The following is a 24,404-nucleotide window of genomic DNA, read 5'->3' as shown; positions in this document are numbered from 1 at the left end:
GTCAGAAAATGCTGATTTTCCTTCCAAGGGGTGTCATGGCAAATTCATCAATTCTCCCATAATAGAGTACAAATGTGTACTTAGGCCAAAGAGAAATATCTTGGCAATATGGCGCTGGTAGTTGAAATGGTGCATTTAAATGTAAGACAGCAGTCTATTTGGTTGATAAGGCTGTGTTATTAGACCCATGATGCCCTCTACCATTTCCCTTCTTATCTGCAGCTATTTCTCATACTTAATAGGTGTGCTGGATACCAAACATTGCTTATATACCCCCACTCCCTTGTAGTTCTGCAGGTGTAAACAGGTGAAGGTTACACAAAGTTTTTCTTTTCCTTCAGTACTAAAAGCGTTCCTTTCCATCCCTACAGTGTTGATGTGCTGGGCACAACAGTAGCCAACATGTGTCACAGCTTTGTCCATAAATAAGGCAGTGTTTTGTCTGAGTCTGTGCCTGTGGCTGGCTGACACCCGTGCTGGGCTGTGACTGACTGACAGGCTGTGGCTGTGGCTGTGAGTGGGTGTTGTGTGGTTTCCCACACTCACAGGCAGTCTCTCACATCATGGTCCTCTCAGAGGCCTTTTGGGAGCTGAAGACTCCCAGCTTCACTGTGTATATGAATCCATGTTTTTTTCACCGCCCCGTGGTATTTATATGCATACGTCAATACAGTGGTGGACAGTAACAAAGTAAATGTAATTCGTTCCTGTACTTAAGTAACATATCTATGTATCTGTACTTTACTCAAGTATTTCTATTTGGTGAGACTTTATACTTTCACTCCACTACATTTCAAAGTGAAAATTCGTACTTTTTACTCCATTACATTTAGTAAAGCCTCTCGTTCCTTTTTCCCAAAGCGAATCAAATAATGAAAGTTCAGAGTGAGTTCACAATCACACCCAGGGATTAGCGCTATTTGCTCTGAAGTAATTCGGTTTTGTCAGTTTGGTTCGTTCGTTGAGCGTGAGCTACGTTGAATTCTGCTGCATTTTGAGGCTGTTTTATGCTCAAGCTTAGCCTACGTAACGCTAAATGATGGAAGAAACATACACAATCAACAGAGTTTCTGCTCAGGCTCACATTTAAAAATGCTTGCCTTTAATAACAAACTTTTATCATGCAGTTCTTGACAAACCCCCTCGCTAAAGGTATCACTACATACTTCTTTACAGTCTTCGGTGCAGACCGGTATGCTCTGTAATTTTATGCAACTTCTGCAAAAACTAGTTCCTGTAATGACATTTCTTACAGGAACTACATTTCTTACAGGAACTAGTTTTTGCAGGTCAAGTGTTTTGTTTTTGTACCTATGGTTGTGTAGGGAGTATCACTGCTAACACTAGTCTTCAGCACAAACTAGCATAACTAGGTCAAGTGTTGTTGTTTTCGTACCTAGGGTTGTGTAGGGAATATCACTGCTAACACTAGTCTCAATCACAACCTATTACAACACCACATTCTCTGATTTTGTGGAACTAGTTCCTGTAATGGTATTTAACATACTTTGAAACATAAATCAGGAATTACGAGTTTAAGGGTAACACAGACCGACAGATATAGTAGTGATTGTAGCTGCCAAATGTGAGGACCTGCCTGATGTGAGTCCGCATGCGCAAACTTTGCGACACTATTGTAGTACAACGAGCCAGGTTCAGGTAATGCTGGTGGTGTAGGCTACAGCATGAAGTGGAATGACAAGCGCATTTGTTTACGTTTGAAATCCACCAAGGTTTATGATGTTAAGCTTCATGTTTATTTAATTATTAGTTAAGCAGTGCATTCATTAGCCTACTAGTAACAGTAATACAACTTGAGCCTTATGCTGTAAACCGTTGACAAAATTATAAAACACTACGTTAAATAAACCTACATTATGCGTTAAGAGAAGCCAGATACGTTGATATTAAAACATGTATGAGAATGCACGTCTTGGATAGTTTGCTCCTGAGCCTTCTGCCGTAAACCGTTTGTGTTTGCGCATGCGGACTCGCATCAGGCAGCGGCGGACTCACATCAGGCAGGGTCCTCACATTTGGCAGCTACAGTGATAGTGATACAGTAAAGGAGCTTATGTTTAACTTCCCATTTTTGTATAATTAAATGTGCAACTAAGTTTCAAATAAATGTAAAATTAAATAATTGTTCTCTTGTATTTCATAACCACTTTGTCTTACCTAATGGCAAAAGATAGCTTTCAATGTTTTGTGCTTATACACTTTTAAATAGACAGTAGTATTTTCATCTTATATCAGTTGATTTACCCCTGGTTTTGATGTGAAAGGCCATTAGAACTATAATTCATAAAGGTACTTTTACTTTTAATACTTAAGTATATTTGAAGGCAAATACTTTTATACTTCTACTTAAGTGGAAATTCAAAGTGCATACTTCTACTTTTACTGGAGTAATATTTTACACCAGGTATCTATACTTTCACTTAAGTACATAGTTAGTGTACTTCGTCCACCACTGCGTCAATATCTTTCTGTCTTTCTGTCTCTGTCTGTCTATCTGCGTAAGCTGTCTGTCTGTTTCAACTGTTCATACGTCTTTAACTGTTTGGAAACATAGGGAAAGTTTATGTCCTTCTATATATGCATTAAGACACACTTTCACAAGTTCACAAGTATGCTTCAGGGTGAACATAAATGCCTGACAGTTTTGATCACGGCATGTTCCTGACGGGTCTATAGCCACCTGCTCAAATATGCACACTTACTCACCCCAGGTCCCCATTGTCATTTTCTTTTCTTTCATCTAACAAAATAAAAGAGAGGATGCTTTACATCAACAGTCAAGTAACGATACATAAAAGATGGAAGTGCGACATTAAGGTGAGAAAATGTCATATTTTTCTAGCTCTCCACAATGAGCCAAGGGGCGCCACAGACACATTGTGCTCTGCCTTAAATGATTCCATCACATTTTATATTTGTTCCATCTCCCTCAGAAATCTCTCTGTATAAGGCTGGTAGGTCAAAAAACGGTGAGAGGGTTTTGTCACTTCCATTGGCAGTTTCATGTATGGCTTTCACCTCCATTGCCCCTGTAACTCATCCCCCAGACTGAAACACATTTGTATGGCCAGCGGTTTTCATTATTTTTCAGGATTCAGAGGGAATATGTGTAAATGAGTCTGCTGGAACCAAGCCTAAAAGACCACTAGCCTGGTGAGGTTATAGACTTACATGTTTTCTATCAGGTCAAAGCCCCAGAGGGCTAGGGCGAACTCACACACACAGACACACACACACACACACACGCTCACAATAGCAATTAACATTTGAATTGGCTTTGGGGATTATTATTACAAACGGTACATTCTCCTCACCCACACCACTAAAACAAACCCAAATAGAGTTTTCCCTTTAAAGCCTAACGCCCGGGATGAAAGAATGGCAATCTTGTATTAGCAATCTTGTTTATGCATAATGGTGTAGTTCCCTGTAGAGTGCAGAGTGGTTCTGGCACACAGTGACTGACTGGTCCAAGGGAGCATGAGTGCTGTTTTCTGTCAGCCTGATTTGTGCAGCACAATAGGGAGGGAGAGGTGCAAATGGAAAAATGTCTCGCGGTGGGAGAGGAGGGGAAAGCGTGTGTGTGTGTGTGTGTGTGTGTGTGTGTGTGTGGTAGTGCATGTGTGTGTGAGGTAGTATATGTGTGGCTGTGTGTGCTTGTGTGGCTGCGTTTGTGCATTGAAGAGGGGTGCTTGAATTCTTCACATCCTCATCTGGCCACGCTGGCCACAGTCTCTGGTATCAAAGTGGGCCGCCCTGACATCTCTCTAATGGAACCCTTGGCCTCGGTGCGCCAGCTAGGCTCCATTGTTCAACAGTAGCTCTCCATTCCCAATGAACCTGGCCTGATCTATCACATCACGACAACTTCAAAAACACTTGCCACTCCAAATGCGCCCCAAGTGTACTGACAGACTCATATGTTTTATGCTGGAAATGGTGGCCTGGCTTGGTCTTACCTGCTTGAAGGTTAACACTGCCATTGCTTTGTAAAAATGACCAACACCTAACTATTTCTGAGGCTAGCTTTACACGACAACGATCTGAACACAAACCGCAAAAGTGGCGTTGCGTTCCCACTTTTTATTTCGCGTTTAGACGAGCGACTTTGGGTGGAAATCTGCATGCACACGGGGACGCAAAAATGTGTGAAACTTGATGTAGTATGCATGCCAGGTGGCTAGGTGGTACTGTGAAGCACTGTCATACAACAACACCAAGAGCGCGCGCATGCGTTGAAACGTCCTTCTACTTCTCTCCTTAGCGCGAAATCGAAATTCGGAAAACCAAAGCATGGCAGCAATCCGACATGTTAATTTCCTGTATGTGTGGCCATTAAAATAATGTTGAATCTGACGTTTGTTGGTGTTTGGATGTACTGCACATTAGGGCTGTCAACGAATATTCGAAGTTCGAATATTCGTTCGAATGGTATCCAAAAACGCGAATTCGAACGTGAAAATTAATATTCGAATGTGCAAAAACACTCCCGCGGTACAAGCGCCTCTATCTGCTTTGTGAATGAGCCTCTGTCTGTTCGCGATGTCCCTCATGTAATGTTTAGTACTGATCTTATCAGGACTCTTATTGTGAAATGATGCGTGAACCGGAAACTAGTGTAACGTAGGCCTACCTGAGTGAGAGTGGAAGACGGTTGATTTAATAAAGACTCCTGAACTTGCAGTATATGTGTAATACTTTCTATGATAAAGTACAAGTCAATACATGGTGTCAGAAGTGGTATAATATTCGAATGTGAAAAAACACTCCCGCGGTACAAGCGCCTATCTGCTTTGTGAATGAGCCTCTGTCTGTTCGCGATGTCCCTCGTTTTAAAGTAAGGAAACAGTGCTGCTTGCGATGATCGTTCTTATAGCCTAATGTTTTTTTTTTCATTGAGAATAACCCAGCAGTTTAGCCACGGTTGCACTACATTACAAAATCATATAGCCTACGTTCATCATTTTTGTTCCTGGCGATTTCAATTGGTTGTCTGCGCAAGACAACAGACATGGACATTTATTCTTTCTTATTCACAACTGTTCTGAGCTGGACTTACACAGGCTATGCCATTCAATAAGCATCCGAAGTAGAGCAGGGGAGCTAGTAGTCTGGTTGGTGAAAGCTGCTGTAACGCAATGTTCTCGGCAAAGTCCGAGACAGCTTTTTTTCGCATTATTGACGTCTTGACGGCAACTGCGTAAAATAGGCAACCAGATATTCGAATAGTTCGAATTCGTGATTTTTTTCCAAACGAACATTCGAATGTCATTTTTGAGCAATTTTGACAGCCCTACTGCACATGGGTATGACGTCAACGCGTAGGCAAGGATAGCCAGCGTGAGCAGCTCAGAGCACACTTTTGCGTTTTCAACCCTTTAGACGGGAACGTGACGGTGGAGCGTTTTTAAGATTTCCACTCTGGAGGGTGGGTTCATTTCTTTGCGTTTTCAAGCCCCCAAAACGCTGTCGCCGTCTAAACGAAAGGCACATCTGATAAAATATTTTGTCGTTTTCACCCGGGAGCGTTGTCGTGTAAAGCCACCCTGACTCTCTTAAATATTATGATTTCTCATATTTGAATCTGAAAGCTGATATAACATTGAACCTCATGCCAGGGAAGAATGGTGTGAAAATGAAGCTCAGGAACAGTGCTGAGGACATGTGTATTTGGATTAGCTGTTTGACCTTAGACTTGATCAGCCTTAAGCTCGGCCTTTACTTTACTCTCTTACTGTCTGAGTTGATTGACCAGTAGCATATTTTTATATATAACTGACCAAAGCTCCATATATTTCTCTCCATTCATCGATCTCTTCCTATCTTTTTTTCCTTTACTTTTTTTAGGGTCGATCAGCTAGTACTATATCTTTTTCGCTGTGTATGGGCGAAAGACTGTGTGTCCAGCCCTGCGTGTCTCTAGGTGCTACGGGGAGGGGTGTGAGAAGGTTGGCAGACGCGCCACTGAGACAGTCTGCAATCAGGCTGGCCACGCTGGGCTAAACAGGGCTGGGCAGTGAGGCTTGAGCCCAAATGTGATTGCCCAACAAGGACATGGTTCCATTTAGACCATGATTGTGAGACAAGTAGCACCTGTGGGTAATTTGACACACAATCAGTGGGGTATTTGGCAGACTCGGGAGGGGGAAAAAAAAACAAGGGAGTTCTGTGGGAGCAAGGAAAAGAAAAGGTAAGAATAGAGAGTGGCCATGGATGGTGTATCGGAGACTCACACACACACACACACACACACACACACACACACACACACACACACACACATTCAAGCATTGCCGTTGCCAACAAAGATGTTTGAGAAGAGGTTGATTTAACAATAGTTACTGATTGGTTGAAAAAAACATCATCTGTCTCTGTCTGTCACTCTGGCTCTGTGTGTTGTATGTGTGTTTGTGTGCGTGTGCGTGCGTGTGTGTGTGTGTATTTATGTATGTATATAAGAAATGTAAAATATGCCCATATGACACAGATACACAAACACAAGCTTTTCCCTTCCTTTCAGACCACTGCTGCATAAAGCATGCCTCAGTCAATATTTTACCAAAACTAAGGCCCTTGAGAGCAGATTTGGCAGAGAAGTGTGTCTTTGTGTTCTTGATTTATTCGCAGCTGAGACCGGCTGAAAAGCTAATGCTGTCTGCTAAATGGGCCCTGATTGAGCAGACAGGCGCACAGAGATGAAGTGATCATCCAGGCGCCACATGACATCCCAGAAGTCTCAGTCCAAACGGCAGAGACCCACAGATGCTACTTCAAGCATGTGTGTGTGTGTGGGGGGGGGGGGGGGGGTGTTGTGGTGTTGTGTGTTTGGGTGTGTGTTAAGGACTGAGCTGTGTGAGTGGCCGAGTGAATGCTCACATACGGCACTTGTACAGCATACCCTGTGTGTGTATGTGAGTTTGAGTGATGTGCTCTTGTGTCTTATCAGCCCACGAATCTGTGCCCGAAGGCGCTCCTCTTCCTCACGAGCGTGAGCGGGAGAGGTGAGAGTAATTGATAGCACAAGCACCCTCCGTCTGCACAGGGACAAGCGCAGCCACATCTTCCGCCATTTCCTCCGGCACGTTTTTTTTGCATGGAGGAGACACGGGAGGCAGACCCTATTGCACAGCTTTCCACCTCATCTTGCCCACATACCTGTCACTGTCCAACTGACAATGACTCTAGTATTTATCAAACATGAAGGGGATTGTGACATGCAGGAGCCATTAGGAATAGCGTTACTGGATAGAGCACCACCTTCCCTTGCTTTAGTCTGTCACTGCTCAGTGCCTGTGTGTGAGTGTGTGTGTGTGTGTGTGTGTGTGTGTGTGTGTGTGTGTCTATGTGTGTCTATGTGTGTGTGTGTGTGTGTGTGTGTGTGTGTGTGTGTGTGTGTGTGTGTTTGTGTTTGTGTGTAGGCACTCTGGAGAATGGTATTTTAATAGATCCATTCAGTTGCCTTTAATCAGTCTTGGCTACAGGCTGCAGCTTTGGTTATTTTCTGTGAGAGTGTGTGTGGTTAATTTCTTCATTTATTTACTAATTAATTCATTTTCTAAAGGACAACAGTGAGACAGTGGGAATTGGGCATAAATCAATTGCTAAGACTGGGTTCAAGAGTCGCCTCTGTTAGAACACACCAGACATGTTTCTTTCTTTCTTTCATGTTTAGTCTAAAACATGAAATTATTTACCCTGTTCATAATTGTTTTGCTATCAGCTGCTTCAAGGATACTTCAAACAGTCATGTGATTGCCCACTAACTTTCGCTAAGTGTGAACTTTCGCTGAGTCTACTCTCTTCAATCAGTGTTTGGCACACACACACACACACACACACACACACACACCAAAAGACAGGCAGGCAGGGATATCTGTGTTTATGCTAGTTTAATACAAGGTTTGGACAGCCACACTTTGTTAAATTTGTCAGATGGTTTAACTGGTCCTGAAATGTACTGGTTAATAGCAGCTTCTTTCTGCAACATCAGAATATTAGGCACCAACAGTTATTATTTGTAGTGGTGGTCATGGATATCACCAGCCATAGCAAATTTTACTGTGCCATAGTTATGTTTGATGCCATGGTTGATGTGTGTGTGTGGTGACACTCTTGTATGGTCACAGACTTCCTGAAAAAGCCAAAGCATATTATCCGAGGGAGAAGCTTCTGTCATGTCTGCTGCTGCTGTTTCTGTTTACCGTGTTCTGATGTTGGCCTTCCTCTCCCATAATGTTGCCACAACATGACACAGGTGACGTGAGTGATGGATTGGGAACCTGGCAGGTTATTATGGAAAAAACGGGAAGCGTGATAGCGCTCCTGTTCTGCCAGGTGCCGACATAAAGACGACCATGAATGTGAGCACACGTGTGAACACAGACACAAAGACACACACAGAGACACACACAGAGACACACACAGAGACACACACAGAGACACACACAGAGACACACAGACACTGTGTGTGTGTGTGTGAGAGTTCAGCTTTGTGTTCAGTTTGCTCACCCGCATTTTCTATTGGGATGATGATTATCGTTGTGTAACGTGCAGGCTCAATGCACGCAACATAAAGGGGAGGCCACGCTGGTTTTAGAAGAATAAATATTTGATTAAAAGGATAAGGCTTCTTCAAAGTAAAAGGAATGCAAAAGTGTGGTGCAATTCAGTATTGTGAGGAGTAAACCAAAGTGTCGTGCAAAGTCAGTTTAGGGGTAAACAAACGAAAAGATAACGAGATCAAATCATGGCAACAAAGAACCAAACACAAACCCAAGTTCCTACGAACAACCAAAGAACAAACACGCCAAAATGCCGGGAGGACCAGAGCAGCCTTGACTGCCGGCTGGTTATGGCTTATGTAGCCCAGCTAATCAGGATGCCACCTGTCCTCAATCATCCAAGCTGATCAGGAACACACCTGTCCTCAATCACCTACTGCAGAGACAGAGAGGTGGAGAAAAGCAGGCAGAGATAACAGGCATGACTCATAGGGCGGGGCCTAGACCCGCCAGGGTCGTAACATCCCCCCCCTTAAAACAGAAGCCCACCTTAATGGGATTCTGTACTATTTAAAACAATACTAGACTGTCCACGTCACAAATTACAAACCATCCAACAACTCATACTGGGGCCAGAATGAACCACCTCACTCACACACTCACGCTCACCAGCCACACAACCTGCTGCCCCCCAGCAATTCCAGGCCCTGGAAAAGTAATCTAAGAGGGACAGGGGAAGAGACAGGAGGAGAAATTAGTGCATGTCAGTGCATCGGAGAAGAACGACAACGATAAAATCTATAATCACCCTCAGTGACAGCATATTTCCCAATGGGAAAGGTTAGGGTTAGAGCTACCATATTTCTACATAGCTCCTAAGGAAAGAATGGGTTAGAACTACCAGCTTCACTGGCTAGTTCCCAAAGGACAAATTGAACTACCAGATTCACTGGCTAGTTCCCAAAGGACAAATTCGAACTACCAGATTCACTGGCTAGTTCCCAAAGGACAAAATCGAACTACCAGATTCACTGGCTAGTTCCCAAAGGACAAATTGAACTACCAGAGTCACTGGCTAGTTCCCAAAGGACAAATTGAACTACCAGATTCACTGGCTAGTTCCCAAAGGACAAATTGAACTACCAGACTCACTGGCTAGTTCCCAAAGGACAAATAGGTTAGAACTACCAGCTTCACTGCATAGTTCCCAAAGGAAAGAGAGGGTAAGGGTTAAACTGCCACTAGACGTGATCACCAATCATTTTTTCACCAAAGGCCCAGACGCGACAGTGCACAATCATCAATTAAGCACAGGTGTAGTGCCACCCAATCATAAAACCCAAAGACTAGAGCTGCCCCGCATCTATCTCAAAACACAATCCTAGCTATTTCCAGTGCTAGTCTTCAATGTGCCCTCCTGCAATTGAGTTGCTAAGCAACCCCAGCGCGTACGACACACCCATGAAAAACAACAAACTAAAATAAGAAAGGCAAAAAAACAAACAGCGGTAAGCGCTCTTCACCTGCAGCAGGGGTTCAAATTAGCTCGGTAGGGTATAACCTACCATCCCCCACCCAGTTACCAGCTACACCTGTACTCAATCTTTACCAGTACGCACACGGCACACCCTGCCTGCAGCACAAGCCAAAAGCTGCAGTCTCTTTAAAAATGGCTCTCCTCCTCCACGGCAAACAAAAGTAGTCAAACAAAATCGCCACAAATTGAACACAATCAAATTCCAATTTCCTACTCTTAATTCTTATCAAACAATATACCAAAATGTACCATTGCAATTAAATAATTCTCCAAGTTACCAGCGTGGGTCTCCCCAGTTTTGCTAGACTAGCAGTTTACGCCAATCAACACCAAAAGTCAAACGCACGATCAAATCAATAAAAGTTTTTCTAACCACTATTTCCCAAAAAGTGGATACAAAATTGCTTTACCTAATCCCGAAAACGATCCCGGACGAGCCCCCATATGTAACGTGCAGGCTCAATGCACGCAACATAAAGGGGAGGCCACGCTGGTTTTAGAAGAATAAATATTTGATTAAAAGGATAAGGCTTCTTCAAAGTAAAAGGAATGCAAAAGTGTGGTGCAATTCAGTATTGTGAGGAGTAAACCAAAGTGTCGTGCAAAGTCAGTTTAGGGGTAAACAAACGAAAAGATAACGAGATCAAATCATGGCAACAAAGAACCAAACACAAACCCAAGTTCCTACGAACAACCAAAGAACAAACACGCCAAAATGCCGGGAGGACCAGAGCAGCCTTGACTGCCGGCTGGTTATGGCTTATGTAGCCCAGCTAATCAGGATGCCACCTGTCCTCAATCATCCAAGCTGATCAGGAACACACCTGTCCTCAATCACCTACTGCAGAGACAGAGAGGTGGAGAAAAGCAGGCAGAGATAACAGGCATGACTCATAGGGCGGGGCCTAGACCCGCCAGGGTCGTAACAGTTGAAATAACATTATTGTTTTGACCCCCCCCCCCTCTCTCTTTCGCACTCCTCTCTGTTCTGTGTTTTTTGCTGCTGGTGAAATCCTGTGGTAGATCTCATCAGTAGGATATGATTGAATTAGCTGAGTGTTGAAATGAGATTGGCTTGATGTTTCACTGCCGCAGTGCTGCACGGAGGTAATAGCATCCCGGAGCCCCGGTGACTCCGTGGCCGACTGGGCCGGCCTGGTTTCCCCGCTGATGGATAGGCTGCAGGCTGCCGGGAGACACCAGCGCCGGGGTTCATAATAGCAGCCATGATTGGAGAGGAACGGAAATGGTGTTGGATTGGTGGTTGAAGTTTTATAGTCTTTCTTTACGGGGAGACAGGAGGAGAACAAGAGAGTGTTTTTTTTCTTCTACCTCAGCAACGTCATGCAGTATGTGTTTGAGCACGTTGTGTGTATGTTACTGTCAGAAGAAGAGTGTGTGTGTGTGTGTGTGTGTGTGTTTGTGTGTCTATTCCCTGTACTGTCAGAACGTTCAGGTTGTAGTTTTCAGAGAACCTAATGCTTTAGAAAGGCTAGATTTATGGGGGGAAAAAAGTTTTAAGTCCTCCTATCGGTGTTTTCTGGTGGGTAAAATTCAGAAAGAGGTGTTTTTTTTCTGTGTCTGTTGGAGAGGGGAGGGGAGGGGGTGGGGGTTGTTGTCAGTTGTAGGCTGAAAGAGCTTTCGGCTTCTAATCACCAACTGGGAGAGTGAAAGGAGGAGGAGAAGAGAGAGAGAAATGGAAAGAATGAGAGAGGACCTGTGCGACTGTTTCCCAACCAGGGCTAATTTTAATCAGCGAGGAGCTGTCATCATGGAGGCTGTCAGCTGCGTGTTTACCTTTAATCTCAGCCCCAGGGTGATTGGAAGAGAGGAGGGGCGAAGGACACACACACACACATGCACATACGCGCACACACACACACACTCTCGCTCTACCTCTCTGCTTTTCTCTCTGTAGAACACACATAACTCTCCTAGACACAAACACACACACACACACACACACACACACTATATATGCTCGGTCTACCTCATATGTGCCTCTTGCAAATACAAATACAATCTTTACACAGGTATTTTCACAAACCGTGTAGGAACACATACCGTATTACCACAAACACAGCATATGCACATAAATGCTTTCCAACAATGCACACACACACACACACACACCCACACACACATTACAGACTTACAACCTGGGTGAAAGGGTGCTTGAGGATGCACCATGCAGTAGCCAATCAACAGAGGTCTGCCCCTGCCCCCCCTGTGCCCCCCCTGTTGCGCCTGCTAACCTGTGTGAGGTGAGGTGAGGGGGTGGGTGTGGGGGGGTGAAGAGTGACTGAGAGGGCTTGATTGGAGGTGGAGGGGTTTGTCTTATTTTCTCGCAGCCATGGAGTTAAACCACGGGAGAGCAGATGAAGAGCAAGCCAAGCGCTAATCAGGCCACACACACACAAACACACACACACACACAAACACACAAACAGACACACACACTCACTCATTTTCTCTCAGACACAAACAGACACACACACAGTCACTCATATTTTCTCAGACACAAACAGACACACACACACTCACTCATATTCTCTGAAACACACACACTTTCATTGTTCCTTACTGACTTTCAGAACTAAATGCAAACTGTAAACTGCCTTTACACATATCTCAAATATATAGGGTGTTCTGTTGGCCTCTTTCACTACACATCATCACTGTCATCCTTCTGAGCTGCGGCTGTGTCCTATTATCTTCTCTGTGTGAATGATACGTAGGCTAAAAGGAGAACATTAGAAACACAAAAAGGACTTCCTAAGTTATGTTAACACATTTGTGCTGTTTTCTAAGAAGGGTCTGACAGGTGACAGGTGTTCAATGTTGTTCTTCCAAAGGACCGTGCACAGCTGGTTAACCCGTCACCAGTGAATCTCCATGAAATTCGAGGTGTGCCATCCTTTGGCACGCACATCTGTGCATGCCTGGCAGTGTTTGTGTGTGTGTGTGTGTCTGTGTGTGTGTGTGTGTGTACACACACGTTCGGGTCACTGAATCCCCTGGGCACTGACACATTCAATAATTAACCTCATTCAATTTCCACATTTCCATATTCATTTATCGGGTATCATAGGTGAGTGGCAGAATCACCCACTCCCCTGACGGCCTCTCCTGTCTGGCGAGCAGGGGCGCGGGGAAGATTTGTCCCTTCAAATTAGGTTTAATAATAGAAGCAGCTCATTAGGAGCCAATCAGACGCGAGGACACGGCGAGCGGGCGGCAGGGGGAATTAGAGGCAGGGACGGCCAGGCAGGGGAGTTCATGAATTATTGAATTGGCCTGATGTTATTACAGCCGCTGGTTTTGGTCATGACAGCTTGGGTGCCACCAAGCCTTGCGTGAGTGTGCACACCTTCACAGTTCACACACACACACACACACACACACACACACACACACACACACACACACACACACACACACACACACACACACACACTTTTACTTTTGTTCTCCTAGAGTTTCTCAGAACTCAAAAAGGGAACACAAAGGCTTACACATGCATATCATAGATATACATAAATACAAGAAAACATAGAATCCACAGTCAAGTGCAAGAACACATGGTGTTTCTACTCCATATCACATATGTCTTAGTATGGAAGTGGATTGTACTGTATTCGGCTATAATATTTAACTCTGGATGGTTGTGTTGAAGTCAAGTCATTAGGTCAGGGCCCTTGTAATATCTAAGAGGATGCCTCCCTTGCAGGTTGAAATCGGTCTCTACATTGAGACATCCGATGAAGCATCTTCAGGTTTGGTGTTTTCTCATAAATCATAAACATGGTTTGATGTCATCTTTGGAATATACATGCCCTAAAATATGCAACAAGTAGAGGTGAGGACATGATAAACCTAATATTTCTTTGTGTCAGTTCCTGCATTTGGGAGGGAGCACTGATTGTGTACTAATAGTGTGGATGCATGTGGTCATCCACAGTCATAGAAGTCCTCTTTGGTACGCTGTAGGGACAGGTGCAGAAAAGAAGCTATTACGGCGGGAGCTTTGATCTGGCCGGAGTTGACATTTGAGATTACGCTGACAGAGTGCCAATAACCCTGACACTCATCGTAAATGAGGGATTATGAGTGTGCCTGCTCTGTTTGTACTGCACCCTGTGTACTCTCTGTAAAGCTTCCGCCACACAAGCACTCACACACACTTCTACACACACACAGAGACACACACACACACACACACACACAAACAGAAACACGCAGGTCCTAAGAGACCTGTCGGTGTTCCAGAAGGCATTGCACGTCCTCTCTCGCCACTTTTATGTCACCCCTCCCAACCCTCCTTTGCCCAGAGCCGAAGATGGGAGCAGGAATCCAGCACAGATCAAACCCCATTTCTAATCAAAGCCAGGAGACTGTGGCTAATGCAATTTCACTAAGTCACTGGCTGGCGTGATTACATGGGAGGCAGCCTGGCGGAGGTGTGGGGCTGCGGAGGCCTGCAGGAGCTGCTGGGGCCCCGTGGGGATGGAGGGGTGGAAGGATTTGCCTTCATTATGAACCCCCCCCCCTCTCACCTCCCAATCCCCGAAGCCTGTTCCAGGACCCAGACACACCCCTTACCCTTAGTCTGGTTTAAGCCCAGGATCAGCTTCTGCCACAGGGGACAGGAGGGCCTCCCGACTGCCAGTTACACACCAGCTCACACGCACTGTGGAAGACCAGGGGCAATACAAACAGGTGCAAGCCAGAGCAGCTTAGGTCTTGCATACAGTATTTTATCCAGTATTTCAATGTGAAATGCTATTGAAACAAATACACATATGCACACTGCATGAAATGGCCTTGGAAGACCTTGGATATGCTCCACTCCCGCGGTCTTCAGTTTCTTAACACTTTTGTGTTATAAAGATGACAGAAGGCCTAGACCCCTTACTGTCACGAAAGCTGTTGAACCCATATAACAGTCATTCATATTAACAAGCTAAATTAGAATATTAATACATGCCATGCTAACTTGGCATTAGATCAGAGGCTATGGACCCCAGGGGGTGGGTTGGTTGGTTGGTGTGTGTGTGTGTGGGTGGGGGGGTTGTGTGGGTTGTGTCTGTATCTTGGGTGGGTGGGTGTTTGGGGGTGTGGGGGGGGGGACTCTTTGTGCTCTCCTGTCTGATGCGGTCGGAGATGGGGAAAAATTGAATCATTGGATGTAATCCGTAGATCTCTAATCCTACTTAGTTAGCTGATGACTTTTCACGGCCCTTGTCTGTGCTTGCAAATGGATGTGCTGTACATGAACCCGACCCCCTCCTCTCTCCTCTCGCTTTTCTCTCTTACACCCCATCTCCCTGTTGTTCCCTCATGTCAGGGGAGAGAGTGTGGGAGCAGCTTTGTTTGGTAGTCGTAATTGAGTCTTAATTGAATTGGCAGCAAAGAACGGAGGCAGCAAGTGGGAGAAGCGGAGGAGAAGAAGAGGAGGAGGACGAGGTGTGGAGGAGGCGAGCAAAATGGACGTGGGCTCTGTCTCCGCTTAGCAACAAGCACAGGGTTTCCACACAAATGCATTTCACGTGAAAAAAAAAAAAAAAAACAAGTGACAAAATGTGGGCATTTTTTCCTCTTACACAGAGCGACTATAAAAGCTCATGCAGCCTCTTTCTCTTCCCCCCTCCCCAAATAAAAATGCCAAAACCTCTAGTTGGGAAAAAACTCTGTTGGCCAGGCAAAGCCTGCCTGGAGGGGGTGCTTTGAGGCAGCAGAAAAGGAAGGAGAGAAGTGCCACAGAGGGAGAGGGAGAGGTGGAGGGAGAGTGATGGGTGATGGCTGATGGGGGTGATGCAGCAGGCATCTGGATGCAGGAGGCTTCCCTGGCTCCTCTCTTCTCAGACCATGGGCAGTCATGGTGGATTAGTGGCAAGTCGCTGCGACGTTGGTGAGCCGGTGTCCTCCCGATGTGCACTGACAGCATGATGAGCTTGATATCACACGGCTCGCTAGGACACCTGCTGTAATTACTGGGCTGTCAGCAGTGACACGCACACACAAACATGTGGCACGCACCCACGCACACACTCATAATCACGACTAGATACTTGCATATGCTCTTGTTTTAAACATGCATCAGGTATATTTATACTTGCCTCCAGCGTAGATATAGTATTCTCTCTCTGACTCTCTCTCTCTCTCTTTTTTTTTAATCTTATCTTACCAATTCATTCTGTCTTTGCTCTCTCACTCTGCCGTATGTTTATTTGTCTCTCTGCCTCTTCTTTCTCGTGCTGTGTCCTCTCTCGCACGTGTTACCTTCTCACCATAGGTGTGTGTCTGTTTTGGCTGTCATCTTAGAACCAGTGGTATCAAAAATGACACAGATCTCTCCAGTGGTTCGCACCACTATGCGTTCTTAACAGCCTGCGTTGGCACGGAACCAGGGTGGGGGTGCCTCCTCCGCTCACGGTCTCGCGGGCATCTTTGTTGACGGAGGCAACAGGGCGTGCGGAGGTGGACTGCGAGCCGCCGTTGATTTTATTCTTTTCTCTTCTTCATCGACCGCAACGCAGTGCTCACTCTCTTGTCAATTACATGGGTTACTTCGGGATGAGCGGACATAATAAGGGCAGGTGTGTGGTGTCGAGGCCTCTCCACTGACATGGGCACATTTCCTCACTAACCTGTTGCTGCTGGTGGCGTGGTGGGGTGGAGGGTGGGTCAGATATACCCAATTGGGTGTGCTGAAGCGTGGTGAGGCTTTATCAGATGGGGATGAGATCAACATCAGCTCGTTCTGTTATGCCTGTGTTATGTTTTGAGTGTGTATTCATGGTGGGTGTGGGCGCACAAGTGCATATAAGACCTGAAGGGACCTTGGTCTGCTCACTTTTCAGTGTGTGTAGTCTCCTAAGGAGATGAGTGTTCTGAGCTGTGGAGAGAGATATGTGTTCCTCGGCTTTGTGTCGAGCCATATATCGCAGTGCTCCGTACAACTCAGTATTTAAATATCTCTGTACTTTTGTTTCTCTTTCCTGTCAGGTGGTGCCGATGATAACCTGATCGAAGGTGGAGAGACCAAGTTCCTCTGCAAACCTGGGGCCAGAAACATCACTGTCATATTCCAGCCTCTGCTCAGGTAGAAATGCCTCTCCATTCCCTGCGTCCCGTCTTCCTGTTTGCATCAACATGCTACAAGGCTTCCTCAGTATCTGTAAACACACAAACACAATATCCTTCCTCTCCTCGCCGCGTATACTTGCTCTTGCAATTTTTTGTTACCTACAGAAAGGACATCTCCACATGCACACAGAATACACAAATAGCCAGTCACATCCTGTTGATGGCCCTGGGTATTGAGTCTGATGGCTCGACACTGAGAGCTCCGTCTGGTCCGCTCCCCATCAAATTCGGCTTTCAATTTTCCAATCCGCCACCATCGTGTGCCGGGCTCGCTAATGCCTTGTCGTATTACCGGTGCATTATAGATATGTAGCCGAACGGTGGTCAACAAACCCCACATTATGGCATGACTCAGAGAATGCTGATGTTCCTAGCAATTAAATTCATGTCCCTTTTAGGGAAAGATGACCCGCATCATCCAATTCATTTCTTTCCATTTCCTGAATGTCCAGATGTCCGTTTTCTGGAAACGGAGAGAATGACGTTTTGTACGTGTTCTCTTCTCTTCGCTACTGTTGATAATTCCTCCGTACATCCACTGGATGGTTGGTTTGAATTTCTGTTGCTGAGTGTGGCACAGTTAATCTCTTCTGCTCTCAAAATCTCTCTCTCTCTAAAGATGAGAAATCTTATTTCAAACACCAACATAACTAGATTGGACCTTCTTTGGTAGAAAACATCTCAAGAGCATCAGACATTCGCTGTCCGTGTTTTTAAAAACCTTGGAGTTGGATGGGTATTCGTCGTGTCACTAGCTGCTTGTGTTTCTCCGCACTCACCCACAGCCGCTGTCATCACACTGCCACAAGCTGTGAAGGTCAGACAGGCTTTAAGGCCTGGATGGTGTTCGCTATCTTCCCAATCAATAAGCATGCTCCATCATTTGTGCAAGTAATTATTTGCCTCAATAGCATGCTTTTCAGAGTGAGAGTCCTTGCCGCAATCCATCTTTGTCAATATTCATCTTTTTATAATTAACTGTGTTAATCAGTTCTTTATTGTCAATTATGAACTGCGTCAGAACTTCATCTCAAGAAGTACAACAGTATAGACAAGCAAAAACTAACAGAAGAATCCACAAGGGAAATGGCCCACTGTCACTGTTATATATGTATACGGGATACTTGTACTGGAATGTCAGAACTGTCAGCTGAGCTAGGCTGACCTTTTTCTGTCTCCTGTAAGCGTTGTCAGGTAAGCTTTCCACAATGGAGAATATACCCCCAGGGGCCAGAAGAGTGAAAGATAGAAGATGGAGAGCACAAGTCCCAAAAGTGTGTGTTTCTTTTGTAGTTACAGCTGGATGGTGTGTGAACAGTCAGATCTGTGGTCATCTTTCATTATTCTGCATGCACGTCAGTGTGGAGGGGTGATATGGATGCCAGATTTGCCTCCGACACTGTGATGGACGTCAAGGACGGGTAGTTTGTTTGACGGTTAGACCAAATGAAAGATGTGAGTAAAACTGGGACTGGGTGATCAACACTCTTTGCATGTCTGCTGGTCTAATGGTATGATGGCTTTCATCACATCAGGGACCGTGGTGTTATAAGACTTTGACTTCTTGCCTCTCCTCATTTGGCCTTGCTTGTATGTTCCATTATATACATGGGCTCCAAATGATCACGGTCATGCACGTTTTGTAGACAGTATGTTTTGTAAAAAAAACTCAAAAAATCTGTTGAACATGGTCTCTCATAAACAGCTCTGTAACTGGGACCTTTTGTGCAGAGCGCTGAACGTTGAGTGTGAGATCTTTAACAGCCTGGACTGATGATTCTGATCATACTGGGTAACTGAGACTCTCTGTGAGGTGGAGATCGATATTTCCGTTGGGTTGCTTACGCAGGAAGATCTGTCTATAGAGGAAGGTAATGGATTGCCTTTCTTCTACCAGAGTGTCTACAGTACATTTGGTGTGAGGTACCAAAACACTTTCTCAGAGTATCAAATCTCACCCTGAGGATCAATACTAGAGCTTTATGGGAGCCCTATGTTTTCATTGCGTATAGTGTCATTTTATGGGAGGTGTTTCAGCTTTGTGGCAGAGAGGTGTGTATGAGCAGCAGTCAATCGATCAGTGTGAAAGCAGAGCTCTGTGGACCTGTCAGTGTTTTGGTAAAAGTGTGTGTGGGTATCTCCTAGTTTGTGATGTTTAAAAAAACAAACCATGCTGCTGAAATATTGAATGTGCCAAGCTTGAGGCAGCCCCACACATACACTGGCACACACACACACTGGCACACACACACACACACACACACACACACACACACACACACACACACACACACCTAAGGAACGCAGTGAGGGGAGTCAGAGCAGGTAGGTGGTAATTTAGTTTGACTTGTGGGGCCTCCTGCTGACATTTCAGTGGTATTTAAACCCTGCTGCCCTGACCGAGGTTGGCATTTGGATGGGGGTAGGAAGGGTGGCGGCGGTGGGGGGGGAGGGGGTGTATCTCTCGCAGCTCCGTAATCTCTCTCTCCTCGCCTGCATCCGTGCTCACTGTTGATTAGTGCTGGCAGTGCTGGTGTCTGTGATCACACCCCGGTGAGGGAGCAGATGCTGGGGCTTCTGGCCGCTCCATCACTGGGTGGCCGAGGGAAGGCGGCGGGGGCGATGGAGGATGGAGGCCAGAAGTGAGGGAGGGTAGGGTGGCAGAGGATTGGGTGGTGAGGAATGCTTCCCTCCCCGCCCCTTCATCTCAAACCCACCCACCCAACCCCCAGTGGTGATCTCAGTATGGGGTTTTCGCGTTGTGGCAGTTCCAAGGTGCAGGGCGTCTCAAGGGGCATGTAAATATCAGCCACGCCTCATTACGGACCCACAGCCCTTTATAGATAGGGCTGGACCTGCCAGCAGGTGTCCCCACAACATCTGCATGGGGCTTGAATCTAAAGCAAGAGAGAGAGAGAGACCAAGCGAGAACAAGAGAGAACAAGAGAGACCAAGAGAGCACAGTAGTGCATAATCTCACAAACATACACTGCACAGGGCAAGCTGGTGATCAAGCTATGACATTTCTAATGAGCCGGTTGATCTTCCATCTGGAGTACCATGGACAAGCCTCCATATGTCCTCTTTTGGAGGCCTTGTCCCTCATGTTCTGCATTCCATTAGTTATGTCTTCCATTGAGTGTTTACTTTTATCAGTTCCTCAGGCCTAAACGGTTAAGACCATGGGCGTCTGACCTTAACTAATTGTACTTTGAAAATAATCACATGACTCTCTAGTTGATAACTTAGGCACTGCAAAATCAAGACTTTAACGCCAACCACCGATGTGAATTTTTTCTCCATTTATTCTTTTCTCTCACAACCAATAGTTATCCATTTTTAAACTCCCCCTCTCTTATCGTGTTCTCAGCCAGAAGTTTTAAATATAGAAGAGCTAGAAGGTCTAAATATAGAAAGTTTCTCTGTTCACAACTTAATGACTGAGTATCAATCAGACCTTGTAATCTATGTATGGTATGTTAACATGGAGACTGTGCAAAGACAGAGCTGACCAAAGACAGATGTGATTATTATTTATCGCTCTAATGCAAGTAAGCTGCAGTTGCTTTTTTTGTCCTCTATCCTGGTAAGTGAAATTAGCATGGAAGTGAAAAGTCACTGTCATCCCTGTCTGCCTCAAACTGATCCCCTAACAAACCAAAGAGCAAGGCTCAGTGATTTACCTTTCAGTGACTTAAATAAATATTTGAATATATATAGAGGCAGTAGAGATGGAAACTCCCCTTTCCTGGCTCTGACTGTCAGTATGATCCTCGTCATATGACAGACAAAACACAAGGTCCTGGTCCATCGCTGTATCTAACCTGTCATTACTGAACTGCTGTAGTCACAGTAGACAGCCCTTCAGCCCTTCACTGATGGGAGGGGACTGGCTGTGAGGAGCTTGGGCTGTGGTTGTCTTAATCGGTATCTTGTTAGCCGTCAACAAACACTGGACAAAGAGTGTGCAGTCACCAAGAGGAAAGAAAAGAAGGAGGGAGAGAGTAAGGCTGGGGAGTATGGAGGGATGTGGGGGTAAGGGCACACCAGAGAGAGGTTGTTAACTGGTGATAACTTGTGGCAGTTGAATTTGACAGGAGAATCTTTTGCTTGATCTTTAATCAGGTATGTTTTACAAAATCAACTCAGGGGCTAAATGCTTCACTGTTGAATTATTTGTTTCATGTTAAGAGTAGCACCTTCCCTCCCCTAATTTGGCAATCAGAATGAAGGTGTTTTGCTTCTGGCTTTCTTGGTGCTGTCGGGACTCTGTTTGAAAACCGAATCTAGAGTTCTGAAAGGGTAGAGGGTTGAATGAACGCTGCCACCATCATCAATAGTCCCCTTTATGATTTGAGAACGCTGGAGAGCATTTGCTTGGCCTTCATTCCCCTCTCAATTGAGCCTTTTGTCAGAAAACAATAATCTGCAGGGCTTGTCATCATGTAACAAGTGCCCTTCTCACTGTCCTTTTACTTTTTTTCCCCTCCATTTCAGTCCTTCCTTTGTTCTCCTTATCTTTTCTCTCTCCATCTCCTGTTTGTCCAGTGTGTTGTTCATAGGGGGGTGGGGTGAATCGATCCATGCTGTGAATCTCTATTCTGCTCCCCTGTCAACAGACTTTTGTCCGCTGGCCTCCAAAATCCACCCGCAAATTGTCCCCAGACAGATCATAGTCCTCTCATGAAGGAAGGAAATAAAACAGGGGAACACCACATTCGGTAGAGCAGCCTTTTCTTCACATCAGGTGCTCCTCTCCACACCAATTATGGACCGGGAAGAGACCAAAAGAAAATCCAGAGGAAGATTGTGGAGAAAAAGCATCTACATCCACATCCACCGAGAGGGGTGTTCACATGAAGATTGGATCCAGTATTGATTATTCTGACAACTTACTACCAGGCACTTGGGCCATGAAGTCAGCCTCAACCCATCTCAGCATTCCTGATGCAGATCTTTTTTCTTTTCCCCCCATCTTATACTCACATATCTGAGGATTTGCCTTTGGTAAATAACCCATTCTTACCCCTCACCTCACCTCGCCTCCTCTCCCCCCACCTCTCCACCCACCCAGCCTCCTTCCCTCTCCCCTACTGTTAAAGCTGTGGAGCATAGCCGTGAAGGCAGAGCAGCAGTGTGGATCAGGACAAGAAGGGATATTTTTTTTATCTCTGGAAAGGTCAGGAGGCGGCGGAGGAGAAGCGACGAGCTGTTTGTTTTGCACATTAGCTCCGCCAACATGCACAGCCGTACGAGTCTCCCAGGCGCATCTACCTGTCACTATCTCCACTCCAGAGGTGTTGTTTTTCTCCTCTCTCCTCCTTCCTCTCCCCCTTTCTCCCTCTCCCTCTCCCTTTCCATGTCTGTCTGTCTGTCTCTCTCTATCTTTTTAGTGTTCTTCCTCTTTTTATCTTGGAGATGCCCTTTATCCTCAGCAGCACATAGTGCATGGCCAAATAACCAAAAAGCTGTGTGCAGTGCAGACATCACCAGCCTTAAAGTGCCACCTCAGCAGAAGTTCCTACTTTCGCTAGATTTTTTTAAATCCAATATCGCAGACTCGTCTGCCAGAGATTGTATCTTATAGATGCCTCTGTGCATTTCTTTGCCAGTGGGAGCCCTGAACGTTCCGTTATATCTAAGGTTAACCGCATCTTCTGCTCATCGCCGCGGTTACATTCCCTCGGCTTCCTGTTGCTGATGCAGCCCCCAGCACATTTTCTGCGACACATCTTTTTTTCCCCCAGTCCTGCGTCAGGCTTAGACAAACGTTTGGTCTCTGATTGGTTCTGTTGCCTCTGATTAAAAAAAAAAAAAAAGTGAAGTAGCAAAGGGATTTGTCTAGATTTTGGTGTGCAGGTAAATTACTCTGAACAGAACTATGCACCCTGCATGCTCAGGTGGGATCCTGGTGCTGTAAGCATTTCAGCCTGAATGCCCATGAAGAAGCTTTGTTTGCGAGAGCCTCCCCTCAGGGGTTGGTGCATTTGCTGATGTGTGGAGCCCAGCTGCACAGGTGAACTCTGGGAGATTCCGGCTCTAGCAGCAGCTTAGCATCTGTATATGAAACATCCCTTGCACCACTGCTCCTCTCTCAAAAACTGGGCCAGAGAACTGAGCCAGGTCTCCACAGCACAGATGTGCTCACTCTGGACTTCAGCATGCCTTAAATGGCAGTCCTTTGGACGACCCGTCCTTCTCTGCCTTTGGCTGAAATGTGGCGCACATGTGTTACCGACGTGTGTGTGTGTCAGTCCATTTTTGAAATGCTAGTAATGGGAGTTTCTGAGGCATTGCCTCCGCAGAGTTCCGGTTTGGTTGCTAAGCAGGTCTCCAAAATGGTGGAAGGAATGCTGTCCACTGCCTGAAGGAAATGGAGGAAATCACCTTAGTCAGGGGAAACAGCCAGGAGATCAGAGGCGGAATGATCGGATGACCACGACCCGTCATCCTGAAATAGAAACAGAAACAGAATCATCTTTCTTTTTTTTTACTCTCGTCTCTTTTCTTCTCCCTTTTTTAATGATGGCTCCACAGGGCCTTCAGCTCCTGCTGCTCAGGAATGTCCCTCCCTGTTGCCCATCTGCCGAGCGAGGCTGAGACCTCCAGAGCCCAGGCTCATCCATCATCCCAGGCCAGGGCACACAGCCCTTTGACAGAGAGGGGTAGAGAGAGAAGGAGCGAGAGAATGGAAGAGAGAAAGAGAAAGAGAGAGAGAGAGAGACCAAGAGAAGGAAGCGGAAGATAGAGCACACACTGCTCATGAATCCACATTTGTGCCACATGAAAGATTCACACAGACAAAATGGCGATCCTGCTCGGCAGCACCGGCAGATCATAATCACCTCAGTTCTCCGGATCCCCCCCACCATGATGCATTAAACATATGGGCTAGGGGTTCTGATCGACCAGTGGTTGGAGGACACACGGTAATGATCACCAGGTACGGGTGCTCGGTCTCAACCCAGACTCACGGCTTAGGTCTGCACTAATAACCATCCAGGCAACCTTTGACCCCAGTGCTGGGACTTAGTTTGGAAAACTGCCATAATGGCACTCGGTTAATAACTACGGACACCAGGGAGCCGTTGGCTGGAGCTGAACTCCGTAGCCAACCTGTCCAGGCCAGCCCATGTCCTCTTCAATTTGCTGCATCTCATAGTAGGCTGCTGAGGCTTTGCAAGGCAGGACGATGG

The 24,404-nt window shown here is 45.8% G+C and overlaps 1 protein-coding gene across 1 annotated transcript in view; it reads left to right on the top strand.

Moving 5' to 3' along the window:
- exoc4 (exocyst complex component 4) overlaps nucleotides 1-24,404 on the top strand; it is a 116,625-nt gene that overhangs the window by 26,769 nt on the left and 65,452 nt on the right. Inside the window, 1 exon segment of the mRNA XM_080851124.1 lies at nucleotides 17,068-17,164. Coding sequence (XP_080707250.1) covers nucleotides 17,068-17,164 — 97 coding nt within the window.

Source organism: Sprattus sprattus (assembly GCF_963457725.1).
Source record: "Sprattus sprattus genome assembly, chromosome: 14".
In the NCBI taxonomy this organism is placed as follows: Eukaryota; Metazoa; Chordata; class Actinopteri; order Clupeiformes; family Clupeidae; genus Sprattus; species Sprattus sprattus.
Note: the sequence above shows the minus strand (reverse complement) of the source record. Positions and strands in the feature narration are given on the sequence as shown.